The sequence below is a fragment of the Etheostoma cragini genome, chromosome 11, assembly GCF_013103735.1.
Source record: "Etheostoma cragini isolate CJK2018 chromosome 11, CSU_Ecrag_1.0, whole genome shotgun sequence".
Classification (NCBI taxonomy): Eukaryota; Metazoa; Chordata; class Actinopteri; order Perciformes; family Percidae; genus Etheostoma; species Etheostoma cragini.
In genome coordinates, this window is record NC_048417.1 from 18210989 (window position 1) to 18235957 (window position 24969).

General features: G+C 39.5%; 3 protein-coding genes across 3 annotated transcripts in view; 1 reads left to right on the top strand and 2 right to left on the bottom strand.

Annotated features, from left to right (window-relative positions):
• The window catches only part of cps1 (carbamoyl-phosphate synthase 1, mitochondrial), a 75628-nt gene extending 73934 nt beyond the window's left edge, over nucleotides 1-1694 (bottom strand). Inside the window, exons 1-2 of the mRNA XM_034885471.1 lie at nucleotides 1376-1694; nucleotides 158-267 (exon numbers count right to left, since the gene is read on the bottom strand). Of these exons, the coding sequence (XP_034741362.1) occupies nucleotides 158-267; nucleotides 1376-1501 (236 nt within the window). The 5' untranslated portion in view covers nucleotides 1502-1694. The remainder of the gene's footprint in view (nucleotides 1-157; nucleotides 268-1375) is intronic.
• A 7790-nt stretch (nucleotides 1695-9484) lies between these two features.
• On the top strand, nucleotides 9485-14311 carry myl1 (myosin, light chain 1, alkali; skeletal, fast). The gene is made up of 6 exons (XM_034884561.1): nucleotides 9485-9755; nucleotides 10590-10617; nucleotides 11882-12025; nucleotides 12787-12960; nucleotides 13052-13129; nucleotides 13824-14311. The coding sequence occupies exons 1-6, from the start codon at nucleotides 9627-9629 to the stop codon at nucleotides 13850-13852; spliced, it is 582 nt and encodes a 193-aa protein (XP_034740452.1). The 5' UTR covers nucleotides 9485-9626; the 3' UTR covers nucleotides 13853-14311.
• Nucleotides 14312-14836: 525 nt separating this feature from the next.
• Nucleotides 14837-24969, bottom strand: part of map2 (microtubule-associated protein 2) — a 90848-nt gene continuing 80715 nt past the window's right edge. The window contains exons 19-23 of the mRNA XM_034886066.1: nucleotides 24004-24090; nucleotides 21282-21374; nucleotides 18884-18965; nucleotides 17348-17460; nucleotides 14837-16618 (exon numbers count right to left, since the gene is read on the bottom strand). Coding sequence (XP_034741957.1) covers nucleotides 16397-16618; nucleotides 17348-17460; nucleotides 18884-18965; nucleotides 21282-21374; nucleotides 24004-24090 — 597 coding nt within the window. The 3' untranslated portion in view covers nucleotides 14837-16396. The remainder of the gene's footprint in view (nucleotides 16619-17347; nucleotides 17461-18883; nucleotides 18966-21281; nucleotides 21375-24003; nucleotides 24091-24969) is intronic.

The window sequence follows — 24969 nt, forward strand, 5'->3', positions numbered from 1 at the left end:
ATTTATTTTGTGAAAATGTAAAATGAATACACTTAAGATGCAAGGTTGTCAAGCTCAAAGAAAGGGTTGATATTTCAGTATTTGATAGAACTTGTTTAAGACAACAATTTTTTCTTACATCTAATGTGATTTGACTTTTGTCAGCATGTCTCCTTACCCCACCAGGCCGGTATTGAAGACAAGTTCTCCGGCTACAGAGGCATCATGCCCAAAGGAAAATCCTTTCATTCTGGTACCATCCTCCAAGACCAGGTGGGCCGTCTGGGCCTGGAAGTTGAAAGAGAGCAAACAGATGACAAGACAAATCTCACCCAGGCGTAGTGCATTCCCTTTATATGAAGCAAGTTTGGAAAGGCCAAAGGCAAGTTTGAAACAAATGTGTCGTAGACTTTTAATGTTCAGGAGTGATGGCAGCGGACTACATTCTGAAACTGCAGGACAATGTGAATTGTGCTATGAATGCTGAGAAAGCCAAATCTGTTCTTTGAGTGTGCGCGCGTGTGTGTGTGTGTGTGTCCATCACAAGAGCCTTGATCAATTAGAACTATTTTTCTCTCTTACTCATATCCTCAAATACATAACAGATTGATAGAATGCTGACATATTGTTATATACAATTATATTCTGTGGAAGTGAGGTGAAGAGAAAATCAGTTGTCGCAATCATGAGCGCACCTAACATGATGCAATTTCCCATGCTATTAACACACGATGCACAGCGTCCCGCATCTGCATGCCACATATTATCTGAGACAGCAGCGTGGAAATCTCATCACCTCCCAACAGAGCAACATTATATTGTTTTCTACTTTTCTGTAAGTTCTTACAAAATAGGTCTCAATTGTAATCGGCCCAAACTGCATTCAAAATCATAGAATTTACGACAGTCTTTCTTAATGGCACTTGCACTTGCGTTAGAAGAGTAACTTACTATGTTTTATTGAATCACAATATGCCACCAGTCAATTCGGCGTAATGAAAGTCAACCGGACATGAACTTAATTCAATACGGTTCCAACTTTGCTCAGCTTTATACCTGCCGCCCACCACGCTGTAACGTAGCTAATTTCTAATGAACGTGCTAGAGTTCTGTCGTAAATGGTCAACTAGCTTAAGCTTGAAATATGTTAAAATGAGAACTTTTTTGTTGTGCTGGATCTATGCCGAATATGAGAGTAGCTCCTGCTGTTTCTGAAAAAAGGCGGTAACAACTTTTAAAATATGTGTACATGTGTGTAAAGGCGAGCTCGCAGACTTTGTGGATTTTCCTGCGGGATTCGGCCTAGCAGTCCATTGACAGCACTACTGATTAAAAAGTTTGTTTCGTGCATTTACAACTGACAAAAGAGCATTCACTCATACATCCGTTCTCTTACCTTCAAACTAAACAGTTTCATAGTTTGAAATCGCAGCCATGACGACCTGTTTCCTACTCTTCTCCCAACCACACATCCTTGCCTCAGAGATTTAACAACGCTGTGAGCTAGCAGGATTTTTGTCATATTAGCCTAAATTACTGTTTCAGTAAAGTTGCACAGACGTGAATGAAAAGTTTCTCGATATAAAAAAGATTCAATATTTACACTGTCCTGCAAATTGCACAATTGCGTCTTGCGTGTAAATGACTGTGGAATGGGTGAGTTTTGGGCTGTTGCTCCTCGTGTCATTACACGCAAGTGAGAGCTTGAAAAGTTGATTGGGATTGGTCGTCGTTGGGTTGTTTTTCTCAACGCAAGAAGCGCACAGCGTTTACATTGGTCTCCAGGGAAACGCCTCCTTTTCAACGTGGGATGGGTTTTAAAATATCGAAACACGCATGATAGTAGCTGAGAAAACTGTTTATATATATTTAGTTAACCATATTTTGTTTAGCCTACGTTTTTTTGTGTTTAGTTTGAGCACTGCCACCATTATAAAGCTAACTTCAAACTTCAAACAGCCTTTTTGAAGAAAATGTTCACTTTCTCCTTAATTTTTTTATTTTTCATTCTGTTTCTAGAGTGATGCTACAAAAGAAAAAAAGTGTTACATAGTCTACTTTTAACAAGTATACACATGAGGAAATATTGATTACATAAACAGTCCACATTTTGGGACATTGAAAAAGAACTAAAATAAAGTGCATGGCAAATTAGAATGAATGTGCCTGCTTATAGCAAACTTGTTTGTGCTTTTAGTGCAACAAACTCTTTACAGCTTTTTCTTTGAGGCCAGCTGCCTGCAAAAGAAAAGGCAAACTGACCATGGACAGGCTGCATGGTAGAGGGATTAGAGTGGTGTGTGTATTTGCTGATCACTGCAAGACTGGTCCTCTGTGGCCAGGGCTGCCTGACTGCCACTCTGCTGGGTTCAGCAGTCTGAACAAAGTGGGTGTGAGTAATAGGACGTGTGTAGATCAGGAAATACCCCCACACTCCAAAAATTGGACTTGGGAAATAGACTGTGCTCTCTATGTAACTTTGTAAAAGCTACAATGCCATTTGCATCAAACATGTGGGGAGGCACAGTATGTCACTTACAATTAAATTTATTATAGGCTACTCAGGTCTTAAAGACTAATTAATTTCTGATTTTGGCATGCTTTAGTTTTGTGTATGTCTTTTAAATTTGTCCAAACCGCTTTGTTAACTACAGGTCATGTTACCTTTGTCAAAATGTTGTCTGCGCTATGCCTGTTCAGCAAATCTGTGGAGCACTGGTGACATCCAGTGGTAACATTTGCTAACAAGGTTCAGAGTGATTTTAAATCAGCAGCAGTGTTGTAGTAGCACACCTGATGTGTAGATGACAGTGCAACTCCGTATATTTGAGTTATAGTAACAACTGAGAGGCCTCCAGTATCATTTAGCTGCCAGTGTGTAGCACATGCTTTACCGGCTTTACAGTTGACATGGCACCTACATTTGAGTCCATATTTTTAAATCAGTGTTACATAGGATGTGATGCATTAAAGTAATAGATATACCGGTAAATGTATTTACACTACAAGGTATTTTCTCTTCGCTAAGAACATTATCGCTTCTAAAGAGCTCATGAGCTGGTCCTCAGTGTCCAACAGACTGCTACATTTGCAGCAGTTTTGTAGAAACTTACAACAGTAAGTTAACAGTTGGTTGGTGACTGGTCATGATTTTCTGTGTAGAGGCTCTGATGATTGAATTGTGTCCAAACAATTAGGTACAATAAAGTCCAGGCTATTTACACCATTACATCAATGTAAGTTTTAATTAGATATGTAGTACTGAGCATAACATGCATTTTTTTAGACTCTTTTTTGATCTTCTGTGACCATATACACTAGATAACATTCAACATTTGATACCACTTTACAGGAAAACAAACAGCAAACACACTCAGCTGCTTACTCTCTCAACATCTGCTAAATAGTTTATCTCCACACATTGCAGGCCTTCAAAACAACGTGATATGGTTAGAATTCAAACCCAAAGCTTATCATATGAATCTTAATAATAAGTCAGTAAATGAAAGAATATAAATCAGGGCTGATTAAACCTTTTACACAACCATTTTACACAGTACTGTCAGGCTATGTTCACAGGCTTTCTAATTATAAACTCTTCAACCAAACTTATATTAGCTTAATTTTGTGAATCCTTTTAAAATATTGTATTTCTATTTGTTTGTTTTTTCAAATACTTGTGCACTCAAAAAACAGCGCTTGCTGTCAACAATGACTCACATACAGTGGAAAATTGCTAGATGAAGATTGGTGTAGAAAACTGTGGAATGTACTGGATGGCCCTTTATTATAATATGCAAAGAGCCTCCCTCTAAATTCCCCCACTGATTGGCTAGGGTGTGACGAAAAGACCCCACATTGTCTGCAGTTCCACGTATGAGTTTCAGATGGTGACAAAGCTTATGACAGGACGTGAATAGACAAACAGGCTCCCTCGCCTTTCTCTGCGCCAGGATTCCAAGCAATGCCTCAGCCCTGAGATGACAGAAATAATGGATGGTTGTTCCAAGGATCTATGATGATGTTTGTTCAGTATGATTAGACTGGCATACCACTTTGAAGATACTGACACTTAATAAATCATTCTAAGGCAAGACCAGTTTATTTATATATCGTTGTTCAACATCAAGGCAATTCAAAGGGCTGTACATTAGACAGGGACAGATTAACCAGAGAATAAAACTGACTCTGCTCCTGCATTTAACTTAAGTAAAGGAATGGGTAAACAGAAAAACTTCAATTTTACAGAGTTGGAGATGACTTCAAGTGTTCTAGCACAAACAACTGAACACTGCTTCTCCATGCTTAGTTTTGACTCAGTGGTCATATGACTTTAGAGGTCTGGATGCTTCATAACGTGTCAGAAGATGAGACATGCATTATGGCCCTTAACCCTTTGGTGCTTGATATACCAATAGTAGAGAATTCTAGAACTGGATTTATGTGCTACACCTTTATAGTTGTTTGAACCAGATTTTGTTCTGTTATAACAAACTTTGGCTGGATTTTACATCTGTATCAGTACAAGTAGTGAAATAGTACTATCAGTTGTATTTGTGATTGTAGTAGTATTTTCTGTGTTAGAAATTGCATGGCAATTTTTGTGAATCACAAGCAATCCCAGTTCTAGATGACAATCAACCAACATTTTAAATACAAACGGTATGTAAAATTAATCTTAAATGCTTGTGAAGACAGTTTTCCGATTAAATCAACAATTGCATTAATCAAACCAACCACCAAAAGGGTCTACAGTTATTACAAAGTGGTTCACTAAAGCCTGCATTAACAGTGTGTGGCGTCAAGTTTGAAGAAGACCACGCATAGCGTCACCATTCTTGGTTTGGGTGATGGGACTCCAGAGTTGTAAAAAGGAAGACCAAGTCATCAGCTGGATAAAGAGGAGGAGACTATGCCTAACTAACCGTTTTGGATTTTCTTTCTAGCTTTGTTTAGCCTGCCCCCATCTAATTCCTGCGTGGCCAGTGGAGGGCTTTTGAGAGAGCGAGAGAGGGAAAGAGAGCATGTGGGCTACAGACCACAGCCCCTTTAAGGAGCTATAGCCCCTGCTCTTAGAAATCCCAAGAAACTTCACACCTCTCTGTAGGGACTATAAATAGGCTCCATCTGTGCCTCTAGGCTCAGTTACAGCCTCATTCTTTTTGGCATGGTTGGAGGGCAGGAAAGGAAGCCCTCAGGGTTTGAAAAGGATGAGGGGAGTAGAACTAGAATCCAAAGCCTTGCTACTTTCTAGTCATCACAGGCTGCACACTGGGTGACCTCTGCTGCATTTCGTGTGGCAAAGGAAGTCCATCGATGCTCCCTGTCATTTCCTTCCCTTCAGCAACCCTCTCAGTGCTCCAACTCCCAATGGAGGCGAATGCCAGCGACGGGGAGCATCTTTGGAATCTTACACCACACGGCACTCATGATTTTTTTTCAAGCTCAGGTTTTTCACATTTCATTAATCATGCTTATCACAGGAGGGTCCCAAAGTTAGGACAGGCCCTCTGTCTTAAAACCAGTGCCTCTGTCGTTTCTCTTTTACAGAACCTTAATTGTACATGTCACAGTTTCCTGATTGATGTTTTTGTTCTGGTAGAGGTAACATTAAATGACGTGTTCCTGTCAATTCTGTAAACTAGAATCACTGCGAATGCATTGCAGCAAGCAGGCATTAGTGCTTCAGATCCCACCGTCATTATTGAGATGTAGTAGCGTCTGTACTGGAGCAAAGCCTGCCGCCAAAGGACAAAGCCAAAGAGTGAAGAAGTGGTACAGAAAACATGAAAGCATATTGGTTTGCAAAAGAAGATCCCCTCATAACCCTTCCTCTCACTTCTACCTGTTTTTCAATCCAAACTGACGCAATCCAAGAAAGCTTCCATGTCTTAGCTGATGATAATCAACCTAGTTTACCACAGTCTCTGCTTCATTCAATTAAAATGTTTTTCATCCCTGTGTGTGACATCTTGTAGCCCGCAGCACCGCTCTCATAGCTGCAATTTCTCTCCACAATGCTCATGCAAATTAGGTGAAATGATTTAAATAAAATAAAGTTGCTGGCTAACAATTGTGTTTTGTTTAAACGCACCCCATTTGTTCTGTTCCATTTGTACTCCACTCGGGTTGTTGCTTCCCATTAATGTTTTGTGATGACTAAACATCCCAATATCCATATAGTCATCACTGGTGTTTAATCCGATCTTATTCCCATCAGCCACCGAGTAATATTCATGATAATGTTTGAAACACGTGTGGGTAGATAGAACCTGACTAACTTTAAACCTTTGTGTACGGAAGGCAACGTGGGTGTCATTACATTGTGAGTGCAGAACAACTTACTTAATTTCTACCATAATCATTTAGTGTGGACTGTTTGCCCACACACGCCCGCTTGTTGGCTCAACTCTAAAGAGGGGAAAACTTTGACTGGTTGAATTAGAAAAGGGCTGAAGAACTACACTTTTAGATCACATGTTGGCCAGCTGTTAGACCATAATGCCAAAAAAAGAACACAGGTCAATTACATGTCAATAGCTGTGACAGCTGTCATTCATAGTTTTGGCCCTACTTCGGATAATTACGGATCAAATTGTTTGAGCTTGGAAGAAGACAGATACTTGTATAACTTGTGCATTGTACTCAGTGTGTTCTTTCCCCTGTACAAGTGATTGTCTTGTACATAGGTGCCATTCGCAGGCAATCAGTGTTATCAAATCTGGAGCTTGTGTTTTATCCCCATAAACATACAGGCCAAGACACCTGACCACTAGATGGTGAAAGCAGCTTTTATGTGCTGTTGGTTTTTTATAAAACCAAAAGAAATTGTTATTTCCTGTGCCTCTGTCTTGGCCTGGGTGTATTTAGTTTGAGTGAGGACAGAGATAGGATTTACAGTAACACAATGCCACCAACTGTGTTCAAGTGGCTACACACTGGTCTGCGCAGAGTATTACGCACAACTAAAAATCTCCCTTTGTCATAATAATATATCTGCCCATGAGTTGTCTTTACATAAATAAAACTCTTTATATACTGGCATGAAGACAAGATGAAACAAAAATGACAGTGTCCATGGGTCCGTGTCATTTTTGTATCATATTTTTTTTAATTGAATTTCCTCTTTCCTCCTTCTATTATGGACAGCAGTGGTGGTTGTTGAAATTGATCTCCTCATGGCATGTGTCAGTGTAGTGACCCCCTTTAAAATATCTGACCTCACAGCTCCAGTATGGCTTTTCCAAATGAGCTGGACACTAATGATGAATAAGTAAAGGGTTACATGTTTAGTCGAAAGGAGAAGACTGTTTATCTTTACTAATGCGGTACTGAGTGAATCAGTAACAGTACACTAAATTATATTTAGAAATCAGTTTGGTTGAGTTGGTAAAGGAAACAGAACAGACTTCTTTGAAAAATGCTTTATGTTATTTATCATGGGAATTGGCAATTGACACTGACTAACTCTGAGTTATAGTGACAATAGCAAGCACTGCAATCATATGGATAAAAAAAAACTTATTTTCATACCTAAAATGCCCCTAAATGTGAAATGGATTTAACTTCACAAGCATTATACATAATTCACACAAGAAAATGTGTTACACTTTATCAAATAAACACAATTTTCTTTTATATTATTATTATATATATATTGTATTGTTTTCACAAGCTGACCTGCTATCGCATCGCAATAAAGAACAGTGAATCCATTAAGATTCTAAAGTGGAGCTCAGATTGGACGGCAGCACAGGGTGCAAGGACTGAGGCAGAGTTTCTATGGGGGGGTGGGGGGGTGAAGGGAAGTCAGACTTTCGAGAAGGTGCAGTGGGGTGCCAGGGGTGAGCCCTGATGACAGCTGAGGGACTGAGGCTTTCTCTGGCTTGCCTTCATGGAAATGGGGTCAGTGAAAGGGGGTGGGGGTGCAGGTGGGGGTGGGGAGCTATTGGGTGGAGGAATTCATGCAGTCCCTTCATCACCAGGGCCTGTCATGGTGGTGGGGCAGGGCTGCACCACTGGCACTGGGAGACAGATATAGACAAGAATTAAGGAGACAGAATTTGCACTCTTAGCCTTGTCTGGGTTACTGGCATCAGCAGCTGAACACTCCAGTAGATCTCCATCACCCTGTACGTCACATCCGCCCTGGGAGTGGTGGTGACCTTTAACTCCACCAACGACCACCAAATTGAACACAGGTGCTGTAACACACATTGTCAGTGACTGAAATAAACAATGAGTTATTATTAGAACTGCACAGACAACACTTCCACCACTTGTCCACCTTAAGTTTCACAAATACAAACTTGAACAATTTTGAGCAGTTTCTTCTTTGCATGTTTTCTGTTCCACAAACTTCCACTTGCATTTATTTCTTCTTACATTTTCCACACTATTTGTCACTACAGTGATACATATACCCATATTCTAAATGTGTTTGTTTTATCACTTCACTTAAACCAATATCAGATGTTGGCACTGAGTAAAATATTTAACCACATGTCATTTTCTTATGGCTACACCATTACATCAAATTCAGATATTCTAGATATGTTGTGCATCATTGCTTATTCAAATTTACCCCCAATTCACTCTCATGTTGGCTAATATATTTTATATGTTTAGGAAACTGGGATCTATGCTATATTTCACATAAGGTTCAGTGCAATGCTTGGCTACACAGCAGTTGGTAAAGGTGGCGCCATTGATGCGTCCAGCAGGGTTGCAGTCTGAGATGAGTTACACTCACATCAGTAATATGATGAGTTAGGAAGTTTTAAAAGGCAACATCCAGATTAACATTTTGACATAACCTCCTCCATTTTGAAACTGCTCATGATGTACGCAGTTAATGTGAGACATAACTCTTGTGGCTCTGGCTTAAAGGATAAATGTAGCCTAGATGAAGTCATCACATTAAGGGGAGTAAAATATTTTCGGTGAAGTTACCCTTAATTACATACATGTCAGATCCTCCTCACTTTAATTCAGATTTTCTTCTGACAATTAATTGAATGTACACCTGGTCATTTCATAGCGAAAACTTCTCTCCATCTGTTAATGCTCAATTTATGCTTTAATGAGTCGTTTTCCTTGAGGCTAATCGCCGATTAGAGTGTTATTTATCAGAGTTGTTCTCCATGTAATCTAATTTGATAAATTAGCACATTATTCTTCTTTAAACATCTACAAATCTTACAGCACCAAACCATCCTGAAATAGCCGAGAACGTTTCTCAGAGGGGTCGTGCTTCATGGTGCGTAAACCTGTGCGTAAAAGTAGAAATGTTTACTTGAGGTCCCCAGGATATCGCTTGTCCCCAGGTAACCCTCCACGCCCTTCCGTGTTTTCGTTCTTTATTAGCCTAGAAATGTCGCGTAAATAGTTACTCTCTGACCCGCAGCCGAATATTCCTTGTTTAGAGCAGACCCATCCGCAATCACACACCCCCTTCCATCCGCCATCCAATCCTTGCACGGGGACAGCGTTGACGGGGGTCAAGAGGAAACATAGCCTCATATATATACGCCCCAGGGGCGATTTCTTGCTCCGAGTCCCCTCCACTCTGTTACACTCCTTGTGTTGTCATCCGAACCGGGAATTGTTCGTGCTTCAGGAACACCGTACATCTACTATCAACTGAAATGGCACCCAAGAAGGACGCTAAGGCGGCTCCCGCCAAGAAGGCCGAACCTGCAGCAGCACCTGCACCAGCACCAGAGCCAGCCCCAGCTCCTGCAGCACCTGCCGCTGTCGACCTGTCCGCCGTCAAGGTACAATGACCGTGAATGCATGAGTTGCCTACTGACACAGGGATGGAGAAAGGACGAACAGGGATTTGACTGTGCTATTCACACTCAGAGTTGCATGACAAACGTAGTAGACTGACTTTAGTGGCTCCCAGAAGGGTGCTTCAGTGGGAAAACAAGCAATGTTGTATTCATTTATAAGTCACACATTTGAAGGAGGGACAATTTGAGAATATAACAACTTTGTATAGGGCAGTTGTACATACTATCCTAGAATAAGTGTCATGTTGTTGGTGGTAGTGGTCAAAATCTAAATTAAATTTTTTTTTTTTTTGTCTGTTTAATTCACATCCATTATCATTATGACTTAGCGTCGTACAAAAAAAATCCTAACTAGTTTAAAATGTATATAGACATCTATTAGTGGATGTACAGTTAAGAGTAAGGTTTTAAGAGAGCATTGGGGTTTAAAGGACTATACTTGTAGTTGTACAGATGACTGATGAGAATGACTAGAACCATGGATAGCTCACCATGGTTTAGACCACGCCCCCTGCTCTCTGGATTGGACTAATAGAATGGTGACTACTGTATGATGGCTATGCAGGGTGACACCATATGTGGACATGTTAATGTAGCTAAAGATGGACCTTCACTGACCGGATGCCACCATGTGAAGCTAATTTTGGCAGTGATACAAATTCAATCCTAGTGTAGACCTGATAAATTAGTCTAGATTAAATGCAATTGCCTGGTTATGCTGGCTTTTTGAATACAAGGGGTTGTGTGGGTTAAATTGTCAAAACTCATGCATTTGTATGGGCTATACTAATATGGCTGGTTTGTGTTTGCATCTAGATTGAATTCACCCCAGACCAGATTGATGGTAAGTACACCTCATTTTACCTTTGCTGTCACACTCCATACATACAACTCAACTCACCCCTATCTTAAATTCATCACATTTACATTGAACACTATCTGAGAGTAAAACAATGTAGAGTACTTAAAGTGATCATGACAGATGTCACCGCTGGTATTTTTTTCATTTGGCATTCCTGACATTTTTTGGAAACCACAAAGAAACCATTTCCAATATGGAGGTATTTTTAAGAAAATCATAGTTCCTTGACTGAATGGCTTGCTAGTTATATACACAACAACAAAAATCTATACATCAAGTGAGTGTCAGCAGTTGTCAATGCAACAGTTTCAAGTAATAGTGGATAAAAAGTAGTGTTTTGTGCCATTTTGCAATGGTCCCATCCGACACTGGAGAGGACACCATTTGACAAGACTTGTTCTTTGACCGGCTGCTAGTTACACTGCAGTCAGCATTCCCTAATTTACTCAGCTCCCCCGTAGAGGGCCTTGCCTTTAAAAGGAGGGGGCTCATATTCTCAGCTATGTTTATCAATCTTTTAAAGGAGCCAATACGGGTGCTGAGAGAGAGAGACTTAAGAGAGAGAGAGAAAGGGAGGGTGGGACAGAGGGAGAGGGAGATAAAGAGAAAGAAAGAAAAAGAGGGAGGGAGAGAGAGAGACAGACAGACAAACAGCTGTTATAGAAATAGTAGGAGTGGTGACAGAGCTTGGCAGGAGTCAGCTATGAAGACGTCTTGCCCTTGTTACTGTATATGTTCCCCTTGTTGTTTTTTCCCCTCGTTAGTTTGTAGAGGAGCTGCCTCGACCAGCTGGCAGGCGTGCAACAGCCACAGCTATAATTAGAGAAATGCAAACCATGGTCATAAATAGCGGGAAAAACGCATTTAACACATGCTGTAGAAAATGTAGAGATACTGTATACAAGTAATTCAAAATACATTTTAAAGTTGGAGATGGCGCTGCATAGGTTATTATACCTTAAAGGATGTTAATAATCAAACTCAACGTATGATATTACTTTGTAGGAAACTAAAAAAATAAGTTAAGTATTTTAAAACAGATTAACAACAAAAACATACCAATACGTGTTTGCCAAGTGTAAAATATCCCTTAAGCAAGATTAAAAATATATGTAATGACATCAAAAGGTGTAGTTTAGGAATTCACACACTCACTGCTCAACACCTTACATAAAAACCAGTTGATGAACATTATAATACTGGCTCCATTAAGGTGTTGATATCCTCTTGTCCCTTCACTGTGCAGACTACAGGGAGGCCTTTGGTCTGTTTGACAGGGTGGGTGACAACAAAGTGGCTTACAACCAGATTGCTGACATCATGCGCGCTCTGGGACAGAACCCCACCAACAAGGAGGTGGCCAAACTGCTCGGAACCCCCTCCGCTGATGGTGAGATATATACCCAGCATTTGTTACCTTCAGATGTTTTTTTCCTATTTGTCCTGTTTCAATTTGATAATTTCATGCAAAATAATTCCTAAAAATAATTCCCAGTATTACCAAATTGTGTCATTCTTCTGAAACATTACTGCAAACAAGATACTATTTCTACTCCTTCTAATAATTTTGAAATGTATGATTTTTGAATAGACCGTACTATCCAGTCAGTAGCTCATAGAGCAGGTTTGTGTATGGTGATGTCTAGCGTGTGTGCAGTAATTAAGAATGCATGGTTCCGCTTTCATTAATGTCAGTGCTGCAACGTTTTTTTTTTGTGCAACTTTGAAAGTAGTTATTCATTAGAAGGAGAACATTAATAGTGTCTGCTTTTATGGCTAGTCACATTATGTTCAGTCAAACAAAATCAGCTGTTTTTCTTTATAGCTATAGAGAAGACACATGGAGCAGATCTGTCCCAATAATGTCTCACAAATTAAGAAAATACAGAAGTCAAAATCTCCACCAAATCTCCAAATCTTTTTTTAAAAAACAGTATGGTTAGAGCTTAGTCATGCTTACAGAACCAGACCTGTGCTTTACTCTGTACTGTGGCACAGTCAAACATACCAAAAAGAATTATAGAAGAGAGAATTAGTACCTGTAGTAGTAAGGTGGAGATATATTATTGATGCTGAAAATGTGGAGCCTGTTGACGAAAACCTGCCCAGCGTATTCACCTCTGGATGGAACTTCTGTCTCCTCTTATGCAGACATGGTCAGCAAGAGAGTAGATTTCGAGGGTTTCCTGCCCATGCTCCAGTCCATCATCAACAGCCCAAACAAGGCACAATTTGAGGACTACGTTGAGGGTCTGCGCGTCTTTGACAAGGAGGGCAACGGCACAGTGATGGGTGCTGAGCTGCGTATTGTTCTGTCAACACTTGGTGAGTCAGGCCAAGGGCACTGCTGTCTTTCTTTGTGTATGTGTATCAGTGTGTGTAATTAACACTGGTTTTCCTCTGCCTCCCCCTACAGGAGAGAAGATGAATGAGGCTGAGATTGATGCTCTCATGACAGGACAGGAGGACGAGAACGGTTGTATTAACTATGAGGGTAAGCCACAAGTTGCAACATTATAACTAATAATATATGCTGATAAAAACACTCTTTTATGTGTATTATTCATGGACTGTTAATATGGTATTATTCAACACATTAAAGAAAAACACTTATATTTTTTTGAGTTGGCACTGTGCCATTTTTACCCCTCGCAAAAGTTGTTTTTGGCTCGTAAGCCAGCTCCATCAACCTTTGAAAAAAAAGAAAAAAAAAAAAAACTAATCCTGATTATGTCACCATAAGGAAAGATGTCGTTGAGCTGTATTTTGGGAAATGTTGGATCCAACATTTTAGCTAAAGCCATACTAGGGACTAAAAGTCCGTAAACCTTAGCTTCTGCTGCTTACATTTTTCCATTATTTTATTTTATTTATTACATTATTATTTTTAACATGGGCCACTCATCTCATCTCTAAATCCCCCATCTTTATGGAAGTGCATTACTAAACTGACCCTTTAAATGCATACTTAATCCAGAAAGTGACACAAATATTCCAATAAATTAAATACGGAGTATTTCGTATAAACCGGCCCAAATACATTTTATTGTGCTTTAGTAAACTGTTTTATATCATCTATAGAAGAGCATTTTCAAGTTAACAAATCCTGTAACTGATTTTATTACTGAACGTTGACTTATTCCCTCTCTTCTATTGTTTCTGTGTGCTGCCCTGGTCTTCATCTGCAGCCTTTGTCAAGCACATCATGTCTGTGTAAGGACCCTGCCACAAATGTGCAGACCCCACGGTGTCACGACATCCACTCACTGTTTCCTGTACCAGCTGAGGAAGCAGGGGGAACTAAGGACTATGGGATGTCATTTCCTGAACCCTTCTTTTGTTTTGTTCTACTCTTCCCCCCGTTTTGTTCAAATGGTGCTTTTTTTCTCTGTCCTCCTGCTGTTTGGGAAGCCATCATGATTTCCCATGAGATCTTTCTTTGCTCATCTTCACCCAAGTCCCCCTGTCTCATTGGGGATACTATCATCACTGGTTTTCGAGTGTGAGGGGAAGGTGGGATAATGATGACAGTAACAGTCTGGCTGGCTCTATCTGCCAGTAAAGTGACTGGTTTGGCCCGGGACTGGCCATCAAAATGAATCCAATTTTCACCCACTCCATCCTTAGGTCTTAACTTAATGTACCTTCTGCCACAATAAACTTTTCACAAACTCAAGTTTTATTTCCAAATTTCTGACTCTATTCATGTGATACAAATTATTTGCTTAAATAATTTAGACAGATGCATGTTAAAGGAATAGGAGACATTTTAGGAAATACTCCCATTAGTTTTCTTGCTGATAATTAGATGAAAAGAGTGTTACCACTCTCATGTCTTTCTGTCAAATATAAAGCTACAACTAATAGTTGATTAGCTTGGTACGTTTCTTTACACTGGTGATTGTAGGTCAAACAAATTAGATAAATAGTGTTCATTAGTATGCTTTAGAAGTGCTGGTAGCTGGATTTTGTTAACTTTGGACAGAACCAGGCTGGCGTTTTCCTTGTTTCTGTTCTTTATGCTATGCTAAGCCAATCATCTGCTAGCTGTAGCTTCATGTTTACCATACAGACATGAGTGGCATGAGTTGATTTTCTCATCAAACTCTTAACATGAAAGCATAAAAGCATATTTCCAAAATCAAACAACTGACTGTTAACAGTATGTCTTGTAATCTTAATAGGAAAAAGTACTCCAGTATCACTTTTTGTCTTTTTTTATTTGCATTAATTATTGTAATTGGTGTCATATCAACAAGAGAAAAACCGCGTACATCTACTTGACTTTTTAAGTACATTTACAGTTGCTGTAGGGTGGAGCAGGAGGTGAGAAGGGGGCACACACAGATGGGGTATGCAGAAAAAAACACAGAAGCATCAAACAATTGCAGGTGAGGGCAGTAATTAGGCAGGAGGAAGGTTATACCACAAATGGTGGCGGAAAAAGAAACTAGACCACCCAAACACTTTTTTCTAACAGATTTAACAGGTTCAGAGTTCCCTCTGCCTTTTTATTTTTCTTCATGATTTGTCTTTTTAATGATTTTTTTTTTTAATATTCCCCCCCCACTTTACTCCCACGTATTGCAACAAAACATCCAGATACGTTAGCATACGTCGTAAACGGCATGAGATCTGCACCGAAACGCACACACACAGACAGATTTTAGAGTAGCTGCATCTTCTGCTAAATCTCAGGTCGCATTCGTAGCGTCAACACAGTCCTGATGAGTCCAACATCAGCCTGTGCTGGCGTAGGAACGTCTGTGAGCTCGATATCTGCCTTTTGCTGTAGTTTTGTGGAATGAGCTCCGGTGTTGATTAGTGTTCTAATGTACAAACAGGCATCTATATTGAAGTACTGAGCAGGTACGACGTGTATGATGCTCTTCAACAGGACTGAGATGCCTTCCTTAGCAACACCAAATCAGCTGTCTGACATTGTCACCAAGCATTACACTGTAAACAACTAATAACTACAAAAACATGAACTTGTTTAATCTTTATCCAATAATTGAGGAAATAACTTACTAAAATTGTTTTTTTTAAGATTACAAAATAGCCTCTTTTAATATTAGAATCAATACATGCTTGTCATAACATGACCTAGTTTTTGCAGTAATGCAATTTTACAGGTATATTTTATAGCCTTATTGTCACTTCCTTTTAAAATGTTTTTTAGGACATGTAGATGGCAAAGAATTTTTTATACATGTTTTTATATATATATTTGTTAAATATATTATATATCGGATGACAAGAATGACTTGCAGTAAGGATACTTGGTTTGTTAGGGGGTTTGGCATCCATGCACGCATGTTTACTGAGTGACATAACACGTGCTGCATGGTGTGCTAGCCACATTACTTCTTATTTAATGTAGAAAAAATGCTGCAGCTTCTTCAAAACTCTGATCTAGGACCAGTTAGGCCCACACATGGTCCCCAACTTTGTATATACCACTTCATTTAGGACCAGTGCTCAGACTGAACTATTCTATGTAACATCATTCAAAAAGAGAGAGGCCAAACAGAAAATGAGTCAGAAATAGCACATATTTGTAAAATAAAGAAGATCAAAGTACAGTAGCTCCTAATTTGAGTCTCTACTTAGAGTTGACTGATGGATATTGAAGTGGAGATGTTTAGAGGCTGTGGTTTAGCTGACGGTGGCCTCGGCGTGGCAGATGTGGGCAGAAAAGTTTGAGGGGATTGGGGTGAGGATGTCCGGGGTGCAAAGCAGGAATCTAGAGATCCAGTGTTCACAAACCCTGCTTGGCCAGAGCTGCAGTCACATCCTCAGCCAGGGTTGCTAACTGCGGCGACTCCAGTACGTTGAGACTACCGGAGGATGATAGGTGGCTGCCCCGGTGGCGCTGGGGGGACACGGAGCTGGACAGGCCCGGCGACTGGACGACAATCTCAGCCCCGTGGTCCACTCGTGCCTTGGCTTGGTCGCGAAACATCAGCCTGTGGGTCTCAATCTAACAAAGGCAGGTGGTGTGACGAAGGATGTAGAGAAGAAATACATAAGTTTCACATCACACAGGGAGAAAATGATTCATGTTTTTTTGTAAGTCAACTTTAGAACAAATGCTAAAGAACATGTTTAACTTTGGAGAACCACAGCAGTTTGTTTTCTAGACTCAACTCTTTGGTTCTTAATCCTGTGTTGACTTCAGAGCCCAACTGAATACTTGATGAACTTTGGTGTTTGGATTAACCTCTACTGTACTTTTTTTTTTTTTGGGATCGTGGCAATACTATACCTTTACTGGTACCTTCACAGGCAGATAAAGGAATGCAAGTTTTTGGAAGATTGGCTTGTAGGAATCACATTCGTTATATATATATATATATATACACACACACACACACACACACAAACATATACTGTATATATATTACATGAATACTTAATCCACTTTGATCACAACTTCTCTAGTTTTACCATTTAGTATATCAGACATATCTTTTAAGATTACAATAATGTTCACACACATACGGATGGTTTTTCTGTCTACATTCTCTTCACTTTAAAGGTAAATTGACAAATTAAGGCAACGGAAAGTCTATGCACCATGACTTGCATGGGACATTACACTCAAAACAGTAGGAGGTAGTGTTTATATCTAAAACTGGTTAGTAAGGCAATTTCTCAAAAACTTGTCTTCCTTTAAATCATGAATTGGGAGCATGGAGCTCACACTCACCGTGACACAGCTTCCACCAGGGGTGTGCTGAGCATTTTCCAGGGAACCCACCTTGGCTTGGGCTTTGTCTTTGAAGTCCAACTTCACAGTCTCTATGCGCACGTTACCGCCCCCTGGGGAGAAGAAACAGAAGTGTAAAAACTGTACAGACAATTGACATGAAATATCAACTCAAGGTTCACATAGTGGTAAGCAACTGAACAAATGTGTCAAGTCAAGTTGGTTGGAGGTTCACTTATACAATACCTTGTTCTGTTGAAACAGATCTCATTGGGAAAGTGATGTGTATTGTTGTATTGAAAGAGCTTGCACGCTAAGCAAGCACTCAGTGAATAAAGGTTCTAAAATGGACAGACAGAAAAGACCAGCAGATGGAGCTGCAGCACCATCTGTGAGGAGAGATGGTGGTCTTCCACACCTCACAGCAAAACAACAAGGACAACTGTCATTCAGAATCCTTGCTGGTTGTGTTCCGAAATCTTTTCAGTACTGTATTAAAAATAGGTCTGCAGTATTACTGGTCAACAGTAATTGTATTGCTTTCAACAGTACTGACTTTAAAGGCCAGTTCACACAAATGAAACCCTCTCTGCTCCCTACACACTCAGGTTAGAGACACACAGGGAGAACAGCGGGAATCACATCACCTCCCACTATGGCGCCTGTGGACAGATCCACCCCGCTGTCAATGTAGTTTACGGCTTGCTTCAACAGAGCCAGACCTTCATCTGACTGGAGTTTAAATTGGATTAAATTGCACTTTATTGCCGTATAACAAACAGCCACAGTGCATGTTCAAGTGCAGGTCTCACACCTTACCTGTGGGACTCCTTGCTCAACCCTATTTACATCTGTATGTGTATAAATTATCTTAATGATGACATCCGATCCACAGGCATTTGCAAATTTGACTTCTTTATGACTTTTGTTGAGGGAACACTTGCTAGCTACTGGCACTACAGTACTTGTAGCTTTTGGCGGGCTTGCTAAAACTAGCAGGAAGGGGCAGGGTTAGCTGACCTATCAACATAATGGGCCGATTTGTTTTTCCAAGAAATTGATCATACTCTATGGACTGCACTTACCCCTGGCTGAAATCCTATCACAATGAAGATCATATTACATTCCGATCACAATTCGCTTTGAGAGCTTTTACCTTGCATTACCATGGAATTTTTTTTGTTACTCAGATGTTATATTTAAATATAGATTGCATGTTAATGCTAGGTGCAAATGGGGTCCTAGAGTGGGATTTAATGTATTACTACAAAACTAAGTGGGATTGGATGCCAAGCTGCAATTTCCCACACCTTGAAGGTCAAAGTTCACAACGGCTGTCCTATTGTGCTTCTTGCCGAGGATTCACTGCTCCTTACAGAAATATGGGAGCCAGCTCATGACACATATGGGTTTTTTCTATCCTCACACACATTCAGGACTAGGAGCTGCCCAGTACATCTCTCTACTTAGAAGAGAGTGCTGTACATTCTCTTTATAAATTCATATCTCAAGGTAAGCGATTGCACCAACTGTTACCTGGCCGATGATGGATGTTATCTAGAGAGCCACACTTGGAGGTCACGTGGCTCAGGTCAATCTTCTTGTTCTGTATCATTACCTGTAAGAAGCAAAGTCAGGAAAAGACAAGTTCAGGGCTTACAGTTCACAATAAGGTTACGAACTCCCACTGACCTCAAATAATGCTTCAACAGAAGATCCAAATAGTATCTTCTCTTTTCTCAATTATAGAGAAAGGCTGTAATGATACTCACTAAACTGCAGCTGCTGTGTGAAGAAAATAATTGTGTATCTACTGAAAATGAATTGCATGTTATTTTGGTTTAAAACACAAGCGTGAGAGCACAAGAGCAGAATCCCTGTGACTGTTAAATAACAGTCCTTCCATTCTGCTGTGCACAAAACTGCTGGTGTCTGTTAAACCAACCAAACCAAGATTGAATACAAGCTATGTGTTGTAACTTTGTCTTGAGCTAGATTTGTTTTGGCACATTCCAAAAACCTGTCGAATATACATCCTAACACTGCGGAAGAATGTAAAGTAGGAACATAGTTGAAAGTGGAGATAAGGATATGCAGCTAGGTGACACACCCTGGGGATAGGAAGGGAAAACCACAGAGAGATATGTTAGGAGTGAAGCGATGAGACAGCAAATGTAGCAGAGCTATACAGCTTTAGACACAGCACAATGAACGGGAAGAGATACACCACACCCTGAGATGAATCACAGGGGCACGTCTGTGGTCAGCAATCATTATGCCAAGTTACCGATTAATTGACTTGTAACCTGTGATTTCCATTCATTTTTATCTGCTTTCTGACATATCCTAAGAGGGGAAAAGGGTGACAGGAGAAATGAGACGATGATGAACATGGCAGGTTGTGAGCCATGTTACAAACCACAACACCATGAGCACAAAGTACACTATACACCATAACCTGATCATCTACCAGGGGTCCCTTACACATGCATAACACAAGCAAATATTTGCAGCATGAGTTTAAACAGAGGTGAGATGCGGTTTGTGCCAGCATGGCACAGATTGGCTCATCCTTTCAGCGAATGTATCTTTATGAAATCTATCAACCGTACTGTTGGAATCTTTCTGCATGATTTAGTAAAAAACTACCCTAGTAATAGTTGTGGTACTACAGGCTGACAGGTTGGGAACGGTCCACTCAGAGTATCAAATAACAACAGATATAGACCTACATAATAAAACGTTAAAATTTGCTTCAGCTGCACTTGGTATTTTTTGCACCTTGCCACGTCTAATACGAGGCACCTAGAGCTTGAATAATATGTATATTATTATAATATTGGGTGTAATATGATATCCACCTGATTAAGTTTTAGATGAGAAACCTCTAGTCAACAATCTACTTGATCTAGATAAATGAAATAAATCTATATAAACTTTTTTTAATTTAATTAGAAACCATCAACTGTGTTACTGGATTTCCAAATGCTAATTTGGGGCCTTTCTTTTGGTGAACCGAGACACAGGGTGCAAATAAAGTTCACTGTGCACAGCGCACTCACAAATGTGAGACCCCAACCAAGCAATAATTTGTATGGGGCAAAATGTTAACTCATACGCCCTGCTAACAGGTAACTGTCTGAAACAAAGTACTATGCTATTCCATCTCCAACATCGTTCTGTTCATTAAGCTTTGGGGATCCACTCAAGTGAGCCACAAACCCGGTGGCCTTGTCCTTCCCTTGTTACTTGCCCCACGTTGTCCCCATGTCAAAAGCTGCAATTACTGGCAATTGTGCAGCTAGGATTTTAAAGTGAGCAGTACACCTTTTAATTTTGAGTGAGGAAGTTTGTTAAAATCTGTAAATAGGTTTAGTAAGTGTGTTCTGTTTATTTATCATTTGAATTTTGGCTCCATCCGCTCAACGTCAGATGTCTCCTTAAGTTGAATTAATGATCCTCTACATTTTTGTGCGTAATGATACACAATTAGGAATCACAAAACCTCTTGGAAGGAAGAAGATACATTGCCCCAGTACCTCAGAGTTTCCAGATGCAAATAAAAATAGGTTTGATCAGAATAGACTATCCTGATGGAAGTGATGTAAAGTCAAGAAAGACATTTTAATTGTCTTATTGCTATCATGAACCTGCACAAACAAAGGTGAATTACTCAAAGTTTCATGCAGCGTGCTGTTGTAAATGACAGATGTCCCATTCAGTGTTTAGTATCAACATTTCTCGCAGGATACAACCACTACTGTGGAATGCTGTGTTGATCAAGAGCAGTTAGCTGCCTTAATGAGTGTGTGACTTAACAATAAACTGTAAAGTGAGGTGAAAAAGGAAAACGAAACATTGAAAAAACACGACACAACGGCGATATAACAACAGCATGAACACTGAGACAAAGGACTTGCGGCACAAGACTCACGTTTCCACCTCTTGCCGAGTAGCCCCACCTGTCCAAGGACCCACACCTAGACTGAACATGGCTATAGTCCAGCTTAACATTGGGGATGAGAACCTGCAGGGGTGGAGGTGAGGAATAAGGTGTAACAAGCTCCCAAACACCTCCCACTATATAAACTATTCTGGTACAGACATCTGAGGTTGTATGACCATAATGCACTGGGGTTTGTTTGTTTTTGTTGTTTTCTTTTTTTTTGTGTGGGGGGGGGGGGGATATTTTAGTATCATATGAAACTAGACAAACCTAATGCATGACATGCTATAGGAAAAGAGCTAAATAACCAAAGTTAGGCTAAATTTTGGAATGACAATTTTCAATGTCCTCATTATAAATGCCCTCACCTTAAGATATCTACATGAAAATGGGTTCTATGGGTATCAATGAGTCTCCCTTTTACAGACAGGCCCACTATATGTTAATCCCATGTAGTTTGGGACAAAAACCATGCAGTTGTTTGCATATAGTATACATGTGTTATTTTTTTCCTATTCTAAATAATGGTGCATATTAATATGTCTGCATGCATACTGGGGTCCCAATGCAGTCATACAGCATACATTGGGTGTGAATGGAAAGCTGAGACTTGTGGATTTAATGAGCCCAATTGTATTCATGTGTGATGATGTTAGTCCATATAGTACCTGTTCCATTGTAGTGAGAGACCATATTTTGTAACTTGACCATACTGTATACAATTAACTGTTAGGACCTCTAGGATAATCACAGCCTCATGAACCTGTATAACCATAAACTAAAGACCTAGGACATTCAGAGGATGTACATATGTCCAACAGAAGAATCTCTGAGCAGTTTCCAGATGTTGAACAGAAGTGTTCAACATCCAATTGCCATGCAATTCTTGCAGAAATTTCAAGTCAATGTTTTTTGATTCAAAATCACAGCACAGAGTTTTCTGTGGTGTTCCTCAAGGGCTTGATGTCTTAATGTGGTATTTCTGAAACCCTTCTAGAAATCTTGATGTCACACAGTGTGTCGCAAGATGATATAACTCCAAGAAGAACTTCCAGTATTTCCTTTATGCTTTTGCCCTATTTGCATTCAAACTCTAGATACATAATAGAAGCAGTGAAAACTAAACCAGCAGTTTAGTGTGCAAGGATGATAAAATATGTGTGCCGTGATGATAAATGGTTCTCTGTGACTACAAAGAGAGAAAGCAGGAGTGATATGCAGACACAGCAGAGTTGGTACAATACATAACACTAACAAATACATTTTACCCGGCAGCACAGTAAAAGCAATGGGAACCACACCGACTTACATACATACACTTTCAATGCATTTTTGGAGAAAAAGCACTAAAGATGTCTCAAGGAGAGGAGAGACCATGAGGAGATACACTTAAGCCTACCAAAGCAATACTCTGAAATACTGTAACACCCAGTATAAGAATATACTGTATAACATCAGAAGTATAGAATCAATCATCTATTTTTTGATTTGATGAGGACAATGCACATTAATCAACATTTCTGTAAAAACACCAGCCTAATCATATAGATGTTGCATTCCTTTCCCAATTAGCTCAGTGTTTACTGTTGTGTCCTTCACTTGAGTGAGCCACATAGTGAACAATTTGTAATTGTATTGCCCTTGTGTTCTTAAGGAAGAGAACAAAGGTTGATATGTGATAATAGTAGGCTATGCAATCCTGAATGTTGGAGTGAGTAAAACAATAGAGATTAAAAAGGAAGCTGTACATAACCTGATTCATTTTCCAGAGAAACACAAATTTCTTTATGATAATTAAAAAGGAGTGTTGTTCTTAATTAAAATAATAAAAGATGCTTAAGGCCTTTCTTTCTTTTGACGACTGTCAACACTGCAGTAACGTAAACGAAAAATGATAGCAGAAGGTTCACAGATTTGTATTTAACAAAGTGCTACATCAACTACAATAACTGATAGTGAAAACTAAGTACCAAACACAAGACAAGAACCAATATGCAGAGTATTAAAAGCTTATATGTGAAACTAAACATATAAAAATGATGGAAGCGATTTTATGTGGGAAGTATTTCCTTCTTAATTAGCCCCATTCAATGGGAAGTCAAGCTACAGCTGTTGATGGGGATGGTAGGACATAATAAATTGACTTGCTCAGGGACATTTGAGCACGGCAGACATTTGCCAGCATATGGTTTGATGATGACATGAGGCCACCTTGGTGTCAGTTAGTTTATTTTGGGTTTTATGGCACTGCTCTCACAGCAAGAAGGTGGCTTAAAGTAGAAGCTGTCAGACCAGTTGCTACGTTTTTATTGGCTGCTCATATGTATGTGAGTACCATATAATGCTTAATAGAACAATTGTGATGCTAAGCTTTAAAAGTGACTATGGTTAACTCCACACAGTGTGAAAAGGGATACAATGAATTACATACAGTATAAGATTAAAGGTGAGAATCAAACTATTGTGGATAAATAGGGAGTGTGGGTAAAAGACAAACTAAAGGACTACTAAATGATACTAGACCATCAAGCTATCCATGTATATAGATTTAAAAAGCCCATCAAAAAGAACCGTGTTGCATGCCACTTATGTGGACTTGGAATAAAAATATACAGTAGGAACAATCTATAATTAAATGATGGCCTTCACAGTTCTCTATGTTACGATCAAGAGGGGGGAAAGGAATTTGTCACAACAGAAGGGTACATACATTGCCTCCACGGGGAGAGTGCTTCAGATTATCCTTGGAGCTGCATTTTGCACTCTGCAAGTCCAGCTTCTTGTTTAAAATATGAATCTAGAGAAATAGAAAGATAGCATGGGCCTCTTACATAGTGGATGGGGATGAATGCTTGTCATAACACCACAGGAAAGAGAGAATATAGTTTATACTGAAATGCAATGCAATGCAATAAAACAGGTTCCAGTAGATAAATGGCATGCCATTTACTTTTGCTGATTTGAGTTTTGATAGAAATAAAAGAAAAGTCTTTAAAACGTTATCAAAACTTAACATTGGTGTGAGGCAGTTGCCTGCTAAACCCTGCAGCATATGTTTTCTCCAAACTCAAATTTTCTCACCAACTTTAGTGTCCCACAGTGGAACAGACAATCTATCATTCACACTGGTTATTGCTGCGTTCCCATCACGGTTAAGTGGATAAACAGGCTAGAAGCTTTGAGCATGACAATTAAATTTAGATTTTTACTAGTTCAAATGTAATCAAATAATTCTATTATAATAAATAAATTGCAATGATGCAGTCATAAACTCAGTTTGAAAATATGGAATTGCAAAATGACATACTTTTACAAATCTTTATTTACTTTACTTATGGATCGCTGTAAGAAATAAGCGCTTTATTTAAAAACGAACCTCTCGAATCTAAAGATGTAGGCACCTACTGGAACAATTGAATTAAGCTGAACCTACAGAGCAGGAGCTCTGATTGGCTGGATACCACACATGAATCCCGCCTGCTGCTGCTCTGTGGGTTGGACTTCATTCAAAATATTCAAAAATCCAATGTCAATTAATCGCATAAAAGAAAAAGTTAACACAATTATTACTTGGTAAAATTAACAATTTCATTAGATGTTAGATTTTTTTGCTTTGACTTTATTAATGCATTAATAAAATGCAAATGTAATCAATCAAGAATATTCTCTTCAATGT